Source organism: Eleutherodactylus coqui, chromosome 1 (assembly GCF_035609145.1).
Source record: "Eleutherodactylus coqui strain aEleCoq1 chromosome 1, aEleCoq1.hap1, whole genome shotgun sequence".
In the NCBI taxonomy this organism is placed as follows: Eukaryota; Metazoa; Chordata; class Amphibia; order Anura; family Eleutherodactylidae; genus Eleutherodactylus; species Eleutherodactylus coqui.
This window is the reverse complement of record NC_089837.1, coordinates 102,833,430-102,851,122: the sequence shown is the minus strand read 5'-3', so window position 1 is coordinate 102,851,122 and position 17,693 is coordinate 102,833,430. Positions and strand designations below refer to the sequence as shown.

The following is a 17,693-nucleotide window of genomic DNA, read 5'->3' as shown; positions in this document are numbered from 1 at the left end:
GGAAAAGAGTTTAGTGATGCTAAACTCACTCTTCCTCCCTTTGCTGGCTTATGGTGGCTATAGAAGCTCTCATAGAAGCCTATGAGAGCTGCTGGCAAAGGGAGGGGGAGGGAGTTTAGCAGTGCGTTTTCTCATCCATTCACACGGCCAGGTGCGGTGTATATACGCCATAGCCCGGAATTCCTTCGGTCGGGAGAAATGCTCAGCATGACTTCTAATAGTTTAATAGAGCCAGCTGACATAGTATAGCAGCACTAGCCACTGCTAAACTCCCTCCCTTTCCATAGAAGGATCTGGCAGCTGATTGCGGCCAATAGACAGGGCAAGACCTATCTTTTCCGACCGTGTCTAAACATCAGTTGCCGTATTCGGCCGCCGATGTCCTATCTTCGCTGAGCGGACGTTTTTACGTGGCTAATAATCGCCCATCTGAATGAATGCATTGGAATCCAGTGCTTCCGGTGGTTGCTATTTTTTTATATTTTAGCTACTGAAAAACGCTTGTGTGAAAGAGGCCTAAGGCTGCCTGTCCACGGGCGTTGCGGTATCCTGAGGCATATCTCAGCTGTGGGAGCCGTCGCCCGGGAGCAGGAGGCGGCAGACGGATCTCCGCTGTCAACCTCTCTGACAGATGGGCTGACTGCGGAGAATCGCGGCAAATCGCAGCATGCTGTGATTTTCCGGTCGCGAGCGGAGAATTGCAATGATTCTCCACTCGTGGACAGGGGGGAAGCGCTTTCCACAGCAACGCTATGGAGAGCTTTCACTGTGTTCCCCAGATTATCGCTGCGGGGAATGCAATTCAAACTCGCCTGTGGACAGGCAGCCTTACTGTATGTATTTGTGGTACAAATGATTCTCGGAAAAGGTTGTTGTTTTAAGTGCTGAATATTATTAGCAAATGAGAAACCACAAAAGGCTCGTCGGTATGATGGATGTGTGAAAAATTGCAAATGGCAGAACACTTATTACAATATGCATAAGCCAATAATATCAGCTGTTATTTCACTTATATGTATACAGTCCATGTAGAACATTCACCATCCCTAACAGCAGACTCGAAATATGTTTTCTATTGACGACCTGTTCTCAGAAAACATCAGAAATAGATGATCGGTGGGGTATGTCGCTAGGGATTCTCGCTGATCCCCGGACAGCTCAGGAAGCAGATTGCACTGACCATAGCACAGCAGTCTGCATTGCTATTGTAGCTCCCAATGACAGCTGGGTTGGGAATCAACTGATCATTAGGGATGCCAAGTAGCGGACTCCTGCCAATATTCGGTTGTTGACTTGCCCAAGGACAGGACATTAATAGAAAAAAAATCCACATAAGTCCTGGTCAACCTCTTTAATATGTTTTATAGGAAAGAACAATGATGTTCCCTTTCACAGGATAGGGGATAACTTGTTGATCGGTGGAGGTCTCACCACTTTTTCTTTGCTGTACTACTTATTTTCTGCTGCCATCTTCTAACAGCTATAGCTTATTTATTTATTTGTCAATATAGTTGTGCAACATCTCAATTTATGAGGGACTTCCTTTAGTTTCTGTTGGTACCATTCTGAAGTACATACGACTTTTTGATTGTTTTTTTACATTTTTTTCTTGGAGACGGGGTGACCAAAAATGCACAATTCTGGCGTTCTTCTTTTTTTTCAGATGTCATTCACCGTGCGGGGTAAATAATGCGTTACCTTAATAGATCAGACATTTTTATCGGACGCAGCGATATCAAATATGTATTGTTGTTTTATTATTTAGATTCTTTTATTATAAATATGGCAAAAGGTTTTTTCTTTTAAAACCTTTATTACCTTTTTTTAATATTTAGTAAAACTTTTTTAAGCTTGATTTTTTCATTTTTTTTAGTCCCCAGAGGGAACATGAACATGTGATGCTTTCATCGCTCCTGCAGTATGATGTAATGCCATAGCAAGCATTCTGCTAAGACAGCCCTAGGGCCTTTCAGAAGGCTCCCGGCTGCCATGACACCTGCGATCTCATTGCGTGGGGCCATACGGATCCCGGAACAACGGACAGGGTATTTAAATGTCAGAATTAGTGGCACATTTAAAGGATTAACAGCTCCGATGAGCGGCGCGGCTAATCGGAGCTGTTGCGGGCGGAGCTGTTTCTTACAGCCGACACCCGCATTGTATGGAGGGAGATCACCTCGTGATCATACAACGTCATTTTCGAATAAAGTTTGCTGAAGATCCACCTAGCGGGCGCAAAATTAGTAAGTGGTACTCCAATTTTAAGGAAAAAGGTTGCATCTGTAAGTGAAAATTATCCATCCACCAGTAAGTGCATAAACAGTGGAGCGCGTCTGTGCAAGTTTCACATGAAGTTCTCAGAAATGCATCATCGTAACGAGCAGTGAACTGGACGTCCTGTAGCAGTCTGTGTGGAAGATTATGCGCAAATGTTTGTGATATTATCCTTATCAACTGCAATTGCTACAGGCCCTGAAACCGGACGGATAACGGAATGGAAACCGATGGTTTCATGGAATCTTTAGTGTTTAGTAATGAAGCCGCCTTCCAGTTAATAAATGTAATGTCAGAATCTGAGGAGGGAAAACTGACATATCACATGAAGCGTATGTGTGCGACTCCCCCGAGGTATGTTGTGCTATAACCTGTAGGAAAGTGTATGGCCCCTTCTTTTTCTATAAAGAAACAATCTCAGTGATTTCGTACCTGGACGCTACAGATATGGTTTCTGCCACAGTTGGAACAGAAAATCCCAGGTTTCATCCTCCAACAGAATGTGGCACCCCCACCCCCCATTTTCACAATGAAGTCAGACGTGAGCTCAATAGGCGACTACCAAATAGATGGATTGGCCATGCAGGTTGTGAGGATGGTGAACTTCTTCCTTGGCCTCCTCGTTCCCTGGACCTTATTCCTTGTGATTTTTTCCTCTGGTGGAGTGTTAGAGTCTACATGCCCCCCTTACCACCCACCATGCATGATCTGTGAGTACACATCAGAGATGCCATTGTATCAGACAGTTGTGATACGCTACAGCATGTATGGCAGAACTTGGCTACAGGCCCCATGTGTGTCCGGTGACATTGTGCACCTCTGACGTGGAGAACATTTTTGATGTTGTGCAACAAAACTTTTTGAGTTTCTGTTTCCATGAATATCAAATGTATGTATCCAAGTGTCATTAAATGGGAATTATGATTGTTTCAAGTTGGGAAGATAATTTGTGATAACCCTGTATAGCCAAGGAAATTAACCAGTAAAGGTCGAATGCCCACGGCCGGGCCAGATTCCGACAGCGATATCTCGCAGTGACTCCCGCATACCTGTCATGTTGTCTTCTCTCTGCTGATGTGTCGGCTGGCACGCCACTGCACATGCACAGTGCAGAGAATGTCGTGCTGGTGATGAAGCGGATCCACGGAGACTTGCCGTGGGACGGATGGCTTCCACTGACTGCAATGGAAGCCATCCAGCCAGGCTGTGCAAAGCTTGCACTAGAATAGGACATGCTATAATTCCACCTCCCCGCGAATGGAAAATAGCAGTTGATTTCCGCTCATGGGCATGGAAAAGCGTTTTGCAAAGCATGCCTAAGGGCAGTATTTGCTGTGGGAGCCGGAGATGAACGCTCGCTCCAGATACCGCAGTGCACATACGCCCGAGTGCATTGGGCCAAAGTCTGTGAGGTTATGCTGGGAAGTTACATAACATTTAGCCTCAAAACTGCTAATCTTCAATTGCTCGAATGGCTCTAACAGACTGATATACATACTTGTGATTCTGAATACAAAATCATGATGGGTCCGGCTTGTAAAGGGAACATTTCCAGTGTTAACATTATGTGGAGTGATTGGCATGCATCCAATACTCCTATGTAATCCTTAATTCCAAACCAAAGCTGCTCTTACACTTGTGACAGCTGCTGTCTCCCTGCATGTGGACATGAGGCGGATGGTGGAGCAGCTGCTTTATGCACCCTATGTCCCTTTTCTAGGGTGGAGGGGACAGAGAACATGGAAGAAAAATTCCAACATGACTTGTAAGACTCGCTGTGGTCTTGCAATCCACTTATGGTTCATTCATTTGAAAAAAACTAAATAAAATGAAGAAAATAAGTACCATATTTTATTAGTTCAATTATTTTTTATTTCTGTATACTATAAATGTTTAATAGTTTTTTTCATTTATTCTCAGGGTGTGACTGAAACTATTGGCAGCAACCTGACATTGAGCCGACATGAACTGGAATGCCTTATTACTGAGGTGACTATCATGATGATGTGTTAGTGTATATCCCAATACTTCTGCAGCATTCAATATACACACACTTAGGGCTTGAGCGTATATCAGCTGCCGTTTTCATGGCCGGTCGATATACGCTCCCATCTGATGCATTGGATTCCAATGCATCAAATCACACAGAGGCGTATTCCCGCAGCATAAAAGCGCTTTCACGCCAGGCAGCAAAGATAGTCCTGGAACTATCTTTGTGCCCGGAATACATCAGCTGCTGCATGGGTTCCTATGGGAGCTAATTACAGCAAATGGAGAAGGGAGGTAGGAGGGAGTTTAGCAGTGTGATTGCAAAATTTCCTCCCCCTTCTCTCCTTCTCTCTCTTCTCCGGCTGTTTGCAATGCGAGGGGCGGGACAGCTCCGCCCCTTCCATTGCTGGCTGCAGACAAGGGGAGGGGGCGGGTGCATAACCCCGCCCCGCTCACTCCCATTGCAAACAGCCGGAGGGAGGAGGTGAGCCGGGGAGAGAAGGGGAGGCAACGGCATTGCGACCTCAGCATATATGCGCCGGGCCCGTGCTGTCTGAACGGATGCACAAACGTTAGACTTGGGCGCCTGTTCACGCGTTTTTACGTAAAAATGCCTACGCTCGGGGGCAAGAGCCCTTAGGCTGGATTCACAAGGGAGTGAGTATTTTTACTTTCACCCGCCAGCGATGTAAAAATGCGTGAATGGGTGCACAAATCTGACGTTTGTGCGCCCATTTAGATGGCCCTGGCCCGGCGCATATACGCTGAGGCTGCAATGCCGTTAGACTAAGCTGTCTCCCCCTTCCCTCCCACTCTCCGTCTCTCGGCAAGGGGAGGGGGCGGGAAGGGGCGGGAGCTAGTGTGCTAAGCTCCCGCTCCCTCTTCGCCCCTTGTCGCAGCCAGCAATGGGAGGAGGTGGGACGGGGGCCACTCCGCCCATTGCAAACAGCTGGCAAGGGCTGAGAGGAGCAGGGAAAGGGGTGGGAGTTTAGCAGTCACGCTGCTAAACTTCCTCCCACCTCGCTTCTCCATAAAAGCGCCTGGCCGAAATGCCCTATCTTGGCCAGCCCGGCGCGTTTAGGCTGCAGAAATACGCCCATGTGCACTGATGCATTGTAAACCAATGCATCAGAGGGGCAGCATATGTTGGCCGGGTTTTCACGCCCGTGTGAATCCAGCCTTATGTATGCAATATAACTATACTTACAATATATGCAGTATGGATAGACTTTGTTAGAAGTTAGTAATAGTCATTCTGCTGGCCGCAATGTTTACTTCTTCCTGTGTTGGTCCGAAAATAACGTAGTTTTAGGCTTGATTCACATGAGCGTGAGCGTTTTTGCGGAACGGACTTAGTGTATTTGCGCATGCATCGGTGTATTTTACTGTACTTTTTGTGTGTGCAAATCGTGCGCATTTGTGTACAGAAAAACATGCAGCGCTGCTCCCAGCCATTGAAATGACTAAGTAGTGTGATGTGCTCAATATGCGCAGGAAAAGTGAGCATGCTGTATGTTTTTTCGCACGACTGAAATGTGGATACAAAATATGTGCATGTGAACTAACACATTGAAATCATTGGGCTCTATTTTCGGCGTAATGCACGTGCAAATTTTGTTGCGCACAAATACGCTCGTGTAAATCTGGCCGTATAAACAATTATATGACTGCAATAGTACAGCTTTGTACCTCAATATAATGAAATACTGTCCTTCAGCTATCTGAATCTGTCGTATTCCCTCTATAGGCATATACAATTGCAAGAAAACGGAAGTAAAACCTTTGTAATTACTTCACTTTCAGCATTGATTACTAAGATTATGAAGTCACAATTGTAAGCAAACACAATCTCACCAGCACACAGTTGTACCATTGTTATCCTTTATTGAGCATATTGAGTAAACATTCACAGTGCAGGGAGAAGAAGTAAATGAACCCCTTTGTTAATGACTTCTCTGAGGGCTAATTGGCAAAAGGTGTTTCAATCAAGAAGATGGGATTGGAAGTATGGGTTTCACGGGTGCTTTTGCCCATTAACTAAGAAAAGAAAGCCTGGTTACTGACATATCTGTTTTCCTCAAGAAATACTGGTTAGGCCAGGCTCACACGTCGTATGCGAAATCCACTTGCGGAGGCCTGCAGCAGATCCCAGCTGTGATCCCATTCGTGAACCTGTGTAATTTGTTATGTACCACCAGGTACTCAAGCAGGCAGTCATGTGTAGTACACCTTTTTTTGTTTATATTTCCTGCGTCGTGATGACGCCGGTACCTGAAACGTATGTAATTGTGTAAGGGCTGTGGGTATATCCGGAACCATAGAGCACAATGGGCTGTCTGTCGCGGATTCCATAGTAAAATAGAGCATGCTGCTTTACTGTTTTCCATGAGCGGATTACGTAATTCCGACCTGCTAATGTGAGTGGAACTGCGGAATCCAATGCATTTGATTGATCCGGGTATTATCGTGGATCAATCGCTTGTGGAATCCGCAATTACTATCCATTAGTGTGAGAACGGCCTTAGGGCTTATTCACACGAGTGTATATAGGACGGCTGTTTTCATACGCCACCATGTGATGCACAGGGAGGCTTATACGGCGTCGGGCAGGGGGAGACAGCTTAGCAGTTTTATACTTCCCTCTCCCTCGCCGGCTCTCTGCAGGGGGAGAAGGCGGGGCAGGGCGGGAGCTAGTCTGTTGAGCCCCCGCCCCTCTCTGCTCCTTGACGCTGTTTGGAACAGGAGGGGTGAGATGGGGTGGGCTTAACTCTGCCTCACCCCTTTCATTGCAAACAGCGACAAGGTGCGGAGAGGAGAAGAGAAGGGGGACGGAGTTTAGCAGTCACAATGCTAAACTCCCTCCGACCTCCCTTCTCCTGCAGCTGTCATCGGCTCTCATAGGAGTCAATGCAGCTACCACCACCGACGTGAGAGCACCTGACCGGGCACTTTTACGCTGCGAAGATACGCCCCTGTGCACTGATGCATTGTAAGCCAATGCATTAGAGGGGCAACGTATATCGTCCAGGGCGTGAAAATCTGGCCGATTATATACCCATGTGAATAAGCCCTTAGTGTGAACCATACAAGGCAAACAACTTTCAGAAGATGTGTAATAAGGACACTGGAAACATTTACAAAAGTACTGCTAAAGACCTGGTGCACATAATTCCACTGTCAGGGCTCTTTCACATTGCCCAACATTTGTGCCCCCATTTGGCGGGGAGAGACAGCTTAGCTCTGCTAAGTTGTCTCCCCCTTCCCCTCGCCGGCTCACCTTCTCTCTCCTCTGGCTGTTTGCAATGGGAGGGGGTGGAGCTAAGCTCCCTACCCCTCCCCACCCCTTGTCCACAGCCAGCAATGGGAGGGGGCGGAGCAGGGCAGAGCTTAGCTATGCCCCGGCCCCTCCCATTGCAAACAGCCGAAGGGGAGGAGAGATGGGAGAGGGAGTTTAGCAGTCCCACCTCCCTTCTCTGGCCGCTGTCATTTGCTCTCATAGGGGTCTATGCAGTGGACATCGTATTCCGGACAGAAAGATAGTTCCAGAACTATCTTTGCTGCCCAGCATAAAAAGCGCCTGGCCGGCTGGCCTGTTCAGCGATGCGGGAATATGCCTGTGTGATCTGATGCATTGGAATCCACACTTCTGTTCATACATACAGTATTAAAAAAACACTAAAGAATGGTGTTCATGGAAGAACACACAAAGGCCACTTGGATGTTCCATTATGCTTTTGGGAAAATATTCTATACACAGATGAAACAGAAGTGAAGCTTTTAAGCACAAATGCAAAATGCTATGTTGGCGACAAAAGAACAACGCATAAACACACCAAAACCTCATCTCAAGTGTGCAGCAGGGTGAAGGGAGCGTCATGGTCTTGAGCTGCTGATCTGAAGAGGGTTGTACACACAAGGCATCCTAGAAATATTCATGAATGGAAAAACATTACCAGGGAGGAATAGCTCCAAATTGTTCCTCAATGTTATGCAAATTTTATTGGCATAATGTGCTCAGTAAAGTAGATGATCAGTACAACTATTAATGTGTTGGGGTGGTTTCACATCTCCGTTTAGGGAGAAGGAAAAGGGAATCCCCACAGCTGAATGGCTCCGTCTTATGACGAAACTGAACACCCAACAAACAGAGCCCATTGAATATTGCCGCTCTGCAATAAGCCATAGGCGGGGCTAACGCAATCGTGTTTTACCGCTGTGGAGTGATTTTGGACTGCACATGTATCTCACGCACACTGTCATTTTTTTCTTTAAATTTCCTGCTTTGACGCTTTGCAGCGGTGTGTATTAATGCTGCACATATGCAATGTAATTGCGCATGTACAGTGTTGATTACGTGTCTATAGAGAACAATGGGCTCTATCGCACGTAATACGCGGTAAAATAGAACTTTCACATTCTTTTTTTGCACGTGTATTACACGCAATTAATATTCATAAGTGTGAATGGATCAATAATAATCAATGTACTTCCACTGACTCCATTCATCTGGTATCGTGCTTAATACGCTGCCATTACATACTGCATGGGACCATATTCAGTATATAGATCCATCTTTAATTTCCAGGTGATCATTTTTGGGATGAGTGGTCATTGATATTCTACAAGCATTGTGGTTTCCACAATCATTGGAGTGTGTATTGCAGTAAAATAATGATTCTGGGCGCTGTTTAATGATAAGGATGGCAGTTTTGTCTTGTGATTGTGCCTTGATGTGTTCATTTCTCTTCTCTGACAGAGTTCATTTGATTGCTTCTTACAGTGGGCTTTCCAGAATATGACTCGTCCATTGGCCTAATTTGACAGACCCTCCTCATCTATTTCGATCATGACAATGTCTTCTTAGAACTCTACTTTACCTTACTTTATGTTATATACCGTAACCCACTGCAAATATAAAAAAACTTCAAGTGAAGAAAGAAATGCGACCAACAGGCCAGAAAAATCAGTTTGGTGCTTTCCTTTAGGGCTTTTACAGATAGAGGTCCAGGCTATAGGGTAGATTATTCCTATTCTATCATTCTAAAAGGATCAGCCAGAAACAACTGAAACCTTAATGAGGTGACCACCCCAAATTGCATTGAAAAGTAGTCTTCTAGAGGGGTGGTCTTCTCAAAGAAGATAACCAGAATACATGGTGGAACTGAAAATCTGTCACAGGACGTCTGGTCTGGGTAAGGCAGTGGACTTCTCAAGCTGGTGGTCTTCTGGACAGGTTTCACCTTACATACAAATAGAGTTTTGGTGAGATATGCTCTTAATGTAAGGCCCAACATGACCTTACCTGGCTTTAAATGCAGAAACTGTTAACTGAATAAAGGCCATGTGCACATGACCAAATGGGATTAAGTTTGCAAAGGGTCATAATAGGTCTTCCATAGAATTGCATGGGGTCTTTACTATTTGTCTCTGATTTCATATTGCAGCATGCTCCATCAGATGTTGCATATATAAAGCTTTTCTCCCCTCTGCAATGATATTGTGCACTTGCTGCAGACCGCCAATCACCATGCACTATCTTGGCATGTATGCGCGTGTAATACATGCCAAGATAGAACATGCTGCGATTTCTCTTGCATGCGCAATTTATGTGGGTGGCAACATGGCAACCGCTCACATGAATGCCTGCAGAATATGCTGTAACAATACGTTCGTGTGAGAGAACTCTAGGGCCCCTCTCACACAGCCGAGAAAATCAGGTGAGATTTGTGCGTTGTGAGACGCACAAACCTCGCACGAATATGAAGTGATGAGAGGCGTTTTTGCCAGGAAAACTCGTTGAATCCCTGTGTAAATCGCACGCTGGCAAGTGCAATATCGAGCTGTGTTTCTCTGCCCAATATCGCACTTGCCCGTGTGTAGGTAGCCCAAGGGAGAATAGCTCTACACATACAACACCCAATGATGCATGTACCTATGAGTCTATGGTACAGAGCTGTACAACACCCCATTTGCCCCATATGCCCAGGAGTTGTCTGAAAGGGTCAGAGTTCAGACACTGAACAAAGCAGCTCTTTTCCCTCTATCACAGCAATAAGTCCTAGCACAAAGCATAAGCTAAGAGCTCTTTTACATGAAGCAACCTGTTGGGCGCAGATACCCAACAGGTTCTCCCAATGATAATCCTTCCTGTGCTTTTACAGAGGGATGATCATCACTCAGTGAATGGAGGCAGAGCGGTCCGGGGATCATTCCAGCCTGCACGCCTCCATTCACAGTAAATAGGTAGTCCTTCACAGATAGACAACGGTCTGTTTACACAGGCCGACTGTCTTCCAGTTTTTATGTATGATAAGCGAACTAATTATTCTTCGGCCTTCATTCGGTGCATGGATTTACACTGAACGATAATTGTGGGAATTTGAACAGTTTATCTGCCTGTGTAAAAGGGCCTAATATACAATTGCGCTTTTCCTGCTGCTGTCCATCAAACCAGATTTACAGTGGTTACGTTCTTCCACCCCCTCACTGTAACGATCTAGTCCAGAACTTATTAGTACTATGGCAGTTGAGAGAATGTTCACCAGAAAAATTATTGCAAATTTGGGCACGCTGCTACACAAGGATCACCAGCCTGCCCCACAATGTACAATCCATGTCTGTGCCCAGTGCTGAACTCCAGGCATACTGAAATGAATAAGTATTCAAATAGACAACCAAATTAGTCTTGGCTTTTAGACAGTTGTGGTCACCACTGAGTACACAAGCTGGATATCAAACATTGATCTTTCCATTTACTCTGATTGATAAATTGTAATGTTACACATTAAATATGTTCTGCAGCCTTGTGGTTTGTACAAGTGGTTCTTTGGAAAAGGAAAACTACAGCACTGAGAAAAACCTCAATTGTCTTGTTCTGGTGAATACTCGTGTGTTCTCTGAAATAATGACTCCAGGATTGAGTGGTCTAATAGCTTAAGTAGGAGAATGACATCACTTTATATGATAGTCAGTTCTCACTACCACTGACTGTGATGATGGTGACAGTTCAGTAATAAGATGATGGACCTTTTATGTCCCTTGTCTAACGTCTTTCTGAACAGGGGAAAGGCACAAAAATCCCTAAAAGCAATGGTGATCAGTGATATTACCAAATTGTTCGGGTTTTGAGTGTTAAGCTCCTTTTACATGGGACGACTGTCGGCCAAACGATACCTGACACTCATCCCCGCATATACTTGCTTCCATGCTGTTGCACAGGAGCGAGTATCGTTGGCTCACAGTGGGAAGGCTACAGGAGATTACTCTCCCCGCTCTCTTCTGCCCCTCTCCATTCACCCACACAGCGGCTGTTCAGTACTGAATGGCTGCTGTTTACACTGAGCAATCATCATTCAGCTCATCTTTCATCGCTTAGGGCTTATTCCCACAAGCGTATATCGGCCAGCCATTTTCACGGCCGGCTGATATACGCTGTGATCTGATGCATTGGATTCCAATGCATCAGATCACATGGCCGTATTACTGAGACGTAAAAGTGCCCAGCGAGCCTAATATAGCGCCGGGCGTTTTTATGTCGGGCCCAAAACATAGTCCTGGAACTATCTTTTGGGACGGAATACGTCGGCCGCTGCATGGGCTCCTATGGGAGCCCATGGCAGCGGCCGCAGGTGGGAGGGAGTTTAGCAGCTTGGTTGCTAAACTCCCTGCTCTGCTCTCCTCCCTTCGTGCAGGCTCACCTCTCGTCTCCTACCTACTGGATCTCTGCAATGGGAGGGGGCGGGGGCAGAGCTAAGCACCAACCCGTCCCGCCTCCTCCCATTGCTGGCTGTGGACAAGGGGTGGTACGTGGGCAGAGATAAGCTCCAGCACTCTCATCGCCCCTTGTTCATAGCCATCAATGGGAGGAGGCGGGACTGGACTGCGCTTAGCTCTGCCCCCGCCCCTCCAATTGCAAAGAACGAGCAGGGAGGAGAAGAGAGGTGAGCCTGCGATGGGGATGGAGGGAAAAGAGGCAACGGCATGCTAGTCTTGGTGCATATGCGTCGGGACCCATGCCATCTGAATGGGCACACAAACACTTGATTTGTGTGCCTGTTCTCCAGTTTTAGCTCTCCCAATGTAGCGTATATCGGCCGGCTGTGAAAACGGCAGCCGATGTACGCTCGTGGGAATAAAGCCTTAGGCTGCATAAAATTCTGGACGAAGAGTGTTCAGTGTAAACAGCAGCCCTCATTACTGAACTGCTGCTGTGTTAAGTGAATGGAGAGGGGCAGGGGAGCGAGAGGAGAGAAATCTCCTGCAGCCTCCCCGACTCCTGCTGGCCGCTCCGTGAGCTAGACAGCGATACTAACTCCTGTGCAACAGCATGGGAGCGAGTACACACAGGAACGAGTGTCGGGCATTGTTTGCCTTTCATCCCGTGTTAATGGGGCTTTTAGGCGCTTTTACACGATCTGATGACTAAGCACAAGCATTTGTTTGCCTGATCAGCAAGCCATGTGAATATGCCCCTGACTAGATTGTTTCTATTGCAGTAAAAATGATCGTTGTTGGCAGCACATCTCCCTGTGTAATCGAGGGATGTACTGCCAACAGCAAGAAAATTACATGGGGGCATATAACCGATCATTAGTCCCACATGCAGGATGAATCGGCCTCTGTTTCGGCCAATTAAGCAAGCACTGATCGCTCAGTCGACCTTGTCGAGGCTTCTATCTGATATACTGAGAATGGCATTCAGATAGAAAGCTGAATGACTCCATATGCGGTCACTGATGACAAAAAGCTTGCAGCTTTGGTCTCCGTCTCTGGCATCTTGACTGGACAGAATAGTGCGGTTGACTACGCTATTCTGTCCAACCAAAATGTTGGAAACTAATGGAAACCTGCTGAATGAAGGCCAAATCCAATGGAGTTGTTCAGCTTTTCTGTCTGAATGCCGTTTTTGGCATGTCAGATGAAACTCTCGGATGGGAAGCATGGATGGGCACCCCAACAACGAATGACTATAGGCTAAGGGAAGCCATGTGAGACTCATAATGACCTGCAATTAGCTTCTCAGCATTTTACAGCATAGTATGATATAGCTAAACTAGACCTAATGGTATGTGTAGTTCTCCATAAAAACAGATGCTGCTGAACTAAAACTATAAACCCAGTCTTAAAGGGAATGTGGAATCAGAATGGCCTATTGTTTAAATTGAGTTTTTAGTCCTTTTTAGGCTTACGGACTAGGGTGCTTTGGTCCTAAAGGACCTATTTTACTGACCTGTTCTTTTTTTCTTCAGCTACCAAAACGATTTTTTCTTTTTCTGAGACATCTACGGTTATTTTTTTAATATCTTTTTTCACTGACTTTTCTTTTCATCGTTTAGTTTTATTGGGGGTACATGGCTAAAACAAGAAGATTTCTTTAAATTTATAGCAGTTTATTTTTAAAATTAGTAGATTATGCTAAAATAAATGACAGGAATGGGTTCCTCATTTTGTTTTGGATATTTTGACATATAATATACATAGTTTTGAATTATAGGGCGCATACAGCGACAGCTTTGTTTGGCAGTGGGTTATTTTCTTTTTTATATATAAATTTTTATTTTATTCAGTGTTTTTTTTAACTTATTTTTGTAACTATTTTTTTATCATCTATGTCCTCCATGACGTCATATAAAATCTCTGGGGGGTCAATCACATGGTCTTTTTTTATTTTTAATATCAACACTTTGCTACTGTAGCTGATTCATTCATAGGAGCCCCAGTTATAGGGGCAAATATCCACCTAAAGTGAAAATAGTCACTAACAGAGCTGATCTGAGTCTTCTAGTAGCACTTCCGTTTTCTCTCTGCACTTATGTAGCTAATTGAGAACTATGTAGCCTGGAAAGGAGAAGGCAGAAGCAATTAAGGAACACTTCTGCCTTCTCCTCAGGGTCCTCGGCTGTGTCTGACAGCCAAGGACCTGACCTGCACCTGTTAGATTACAGGAGCTTCAATCCCATGTCGTACTTTTGCTATCAGCCGGAATTAAAGCTCTGGACTAGGTGCTGTAAATTTATCACGCTTGGTCCTTAAAGGGTCAAGGCCCTTCATTCAAATTTGTTCAAACGAGTGAAAGTGAGCGATAAATGTTATGTGTAAACATGCGGCTGTCGTGCACTATTTATTCACTAGTTGCTTATTGCGGAGTTTCATCCTCAGTAAAAATAGCCGTTAGGTAGTTCGCTTTTCATTCCGTTTAAATGCCATTTGTTCGGTCTTTGAACAGCTTGAAGGGAGGGGTGATTGTCTGCAGTGCTAAAACACTATTACTTGTTTTCTCATGCTGGCAGAAGACCATGGCTTATCTTTGCACTAAGTAAAAACCTGCCACCAGAGTATTCCTCACATAAACACCCACCCACCTGAGCAAACAACATATAAAGTGTTTAGCTAATGAAACGGAGAGGATTTCAGACGATTTTCTGTACGTTTAAATGTTCATAATTTTATGCAAAAAAAGTTGTTAATTCGTTCAAACGATAATTGTTGCGTGTAAAAGGACCTTTAAAGATTTTGGGGTGATTTCCAAAAATTTGCATTAAAAACCCCTGAAATCTTGCAGTTTTCACTCTGGCTACTGTGCTTAGTATTTGAGTGGGCTTCCTTCGGAAGTAAAAAAATCTTTTTATTTAGACTTTGTGACACAAGGAATGTGATAAAGTTTAATATGTCATGGAATTAATTTATAATCAGTAGTTAGGGGGGTTGTAACACAATTACAAGTTATTTCCTATCCACAAGGGACCCACTGCTCACTGCTGAAACCCTGCTGATCTTGAGAATGGGAGACCTGCGTCCCTCATCTGCCTGTTATTGTGGGGACGTTTCTCTTAAGTGATATCAGAAAGAACGCAGCGCTGGCCGAGCATGCGTGGTTGGCATTTCATTCATTTAAATGGGGCTGACGGAAATATGTCAATGTTTTTAGCTATGCCCATCAGTCACATTGAAAATGAATAGAGTGTCACAGCGCTTGCGCAACCAGTGCTCCATTCATTCTCCTCCTCACTGTGGGGATGCAGTAAGCTCACAGTGAGGGGACTCCTGTTCCTAAGATCAACAGACGTCTCAGAGGTGAGATCCCCATCGATCACAAATTATCCCGTCATGTGCATAAGGGATAACTTGTGATTCTGGTACAACCTCTATAATTTTATCAAGGCATTTCTTTGATATATTTTTTCACATTCTTAGAATTTAAGAACAATTTTTTTAGGACACGAATTCCAAATTTGACCATGAAAGGACTTTTCTATGCATTTTCCCCCCCATAAACTAATGAAAAACATAGTACACATTATACATGATACATAGCATGACCATGGTAAGCAAAGTGCTGAAATATCTTATCTGAATGACATTCTGTTTTTAGCTGCACATAGGAAGTTGTGGTATGTGGCAACTCACACTGCTTCTTTGTAACAGACTTCAATTCTGCATTCTGACCGGTTGCAGATTTGTAGAAACTTGTCCGCATGAAAGTCAGAACTAGACCAGGGTATTTCAGCAGCTAAACGGCAGCAAGAAAAGGTCACAAAAGGCGCAACAGTTCCGACCTTCAGGCTTTGTAATCCTATTGTACCTAAGAATATATATATATATGCAGCGCCAGCATATTCTGCGGCACTTTACAGTCAGAGGAGACATGGAATGGAAAAATTCAGACATTACATACAATAGCAAACTAATGTAATACGGAGTTCACACAACAGTAGTGAGGGCCCTGCTCGCAAGAGCTTACAATCTATGAGGAAATAGGGAAGACTCAAGAGGTAGCAGTGCTTTATCTGTACAACGGTCCAGCTGTCTTTTACTATATATGGTAGTATACATAAAGCTGCATCAGCCGTCACCAGCCGGTATCTGTGTATGTACAGATATGAAGTGCTTTATGAGTGCACAGAATGTGGAGGATAGGACTGAAAGGAGGGTTCAGGTAGTGGGATTATAGAATGTAGTTGGCCTGCCTAGAGAGATGAGCTTTTAAAGCACACTTAGGCCTCATGTCCACGGGGAAAATCAAATCTGCTCCGGATTTGTAACGCGGATTTGGGCCGCGGATGCAGTGCGGATGAGCTTAAAATAGTATTTTATTGCATGCGGATGACACGCGGATGCGTTTTTTTTCACGCGTGTATGCACGCGGATGGCATTTTTGCATCTGCGCGTGAAAAAAAATGCAAGGCCACTGAAAAAGAAGCCAAACTTGTAATCCGCATGCAGATTTCACGCACCCAAATAAATGGCATTTAACACCCGCAGCGGATTTCCCGCACCCCATAGAGATCAATGGGGCCATCCGGAGCGTGATCCGCACCTAAATGGAGCATGTCCATTTTTTTTCATGCTCCATGATATTTTTAATTCACATTTATTGACCATCCGCGGGTATTTAGCTACCCGCGGGTGGTCAATGCATTCCTATGGGGCGCGGATCCGCGCGCGGGTGATCCGCTGCGGATTTTAATTATTATTTTCCCCGTGGACATGAGGCCTTAGGGTGCCTGCACACGAACGGAATTTCCAGCGCGTTATTTTAGGCACATTATCTGCCCCAGACCGCAGCCAATATACTCCTATGAGGATCCGCAGTTGTCCCCAGACGGACGGATTTGTATCGCGTTTTTTCACGCGCGTGAAAAAATCTGCGACCTGTTCTAATTTGGGTCGGATTCTGCGCATGAAGCCTCCAATACAAGTGAATGGCCGCCTGCAGACGAGCGGGTCGGATCCGGCAGCGAGAATTCTCGCCGCGCGATCCGACCCGAGCGCCTGCAGGGACGAGCGCGTACTCACCCGCGCCTGGCGGCCCCGGCTCTTTCATGTGCCGGCTGCCGCGCAGCCGGCGCATGCGCAGACCGGAGCCGGCGGCCGGGTGAGTGCGTGCCCCGCAGAAAATTAGGACATGCCGCGGTTTGTTTGCCGCGCGACATTTTGCGCGGCCAAACCGCGGCCATCTGCATAGGAGTGCGTATTTTAATGCACTCCTATGCAAACTTTCAGCGGCGGAAATCCCGCGGGAAATCCCGCGTGCAGGCGGCCAATGGGTGCGTTTTTTCATGCAGTACATCCGCAGTGCAGCTGCAGATGGAGTCACTGGTTGCTATGACTACAGGAACTAGGCATGGTAGGAGGCGTCCCAACACACAGCAGAGCTTCACAGGCAAATTTGTAGAGGGAGATAGGTAGTATTTCTTGCCAATGCAGGATCTAAGAATGCAAAATCTGTAGTAATGAATTCCTCTTGTGAATTTTTTTGCAGTGACTGAAATAAAGTCACGCTGGAGAAGCGCCTGAAAAAAGTTACATGGATCAACCATGCCCACAAAGACATCTGCTCACCGGGTGAAAGCATGTTGCCAGAATAATTTAACGGTGCTCGCACAAGCAAGAGGGACAAAATGGAGTCTGGGTGTTAGTTTTTAAGCTGT

General features: G+C 45.5%; 1 protein-coding gene across 1 annotated transcript in view; it reads left to right on the top strand.

The window, feature by feature from the left end:
* The window catches only part of LOC136610246 (autoimmune regulator-like), a 42,714-nt gene extending 33,126 nt beyond the window's left edge, over positions 1-9,588 (top strand). The window contains exons 13-14 of the mRNA XM_066589485.1: positions 4,195-4,263; positions 9,020-9,588. Of these exons, the coding sequence (XP_066445582.1) occupies positions 4,195-4,263; positions 9,020-9,079 (129 nt within the window). The 3' untranslated portion in view covers positions 9,080-9,588. The remainder of the gene's footprint in view (positions 1-4,194; positions 4,264-9,019) is intronic.
* Positions 9,589-17,693: the final 8,105 nt, after the last annotated feature.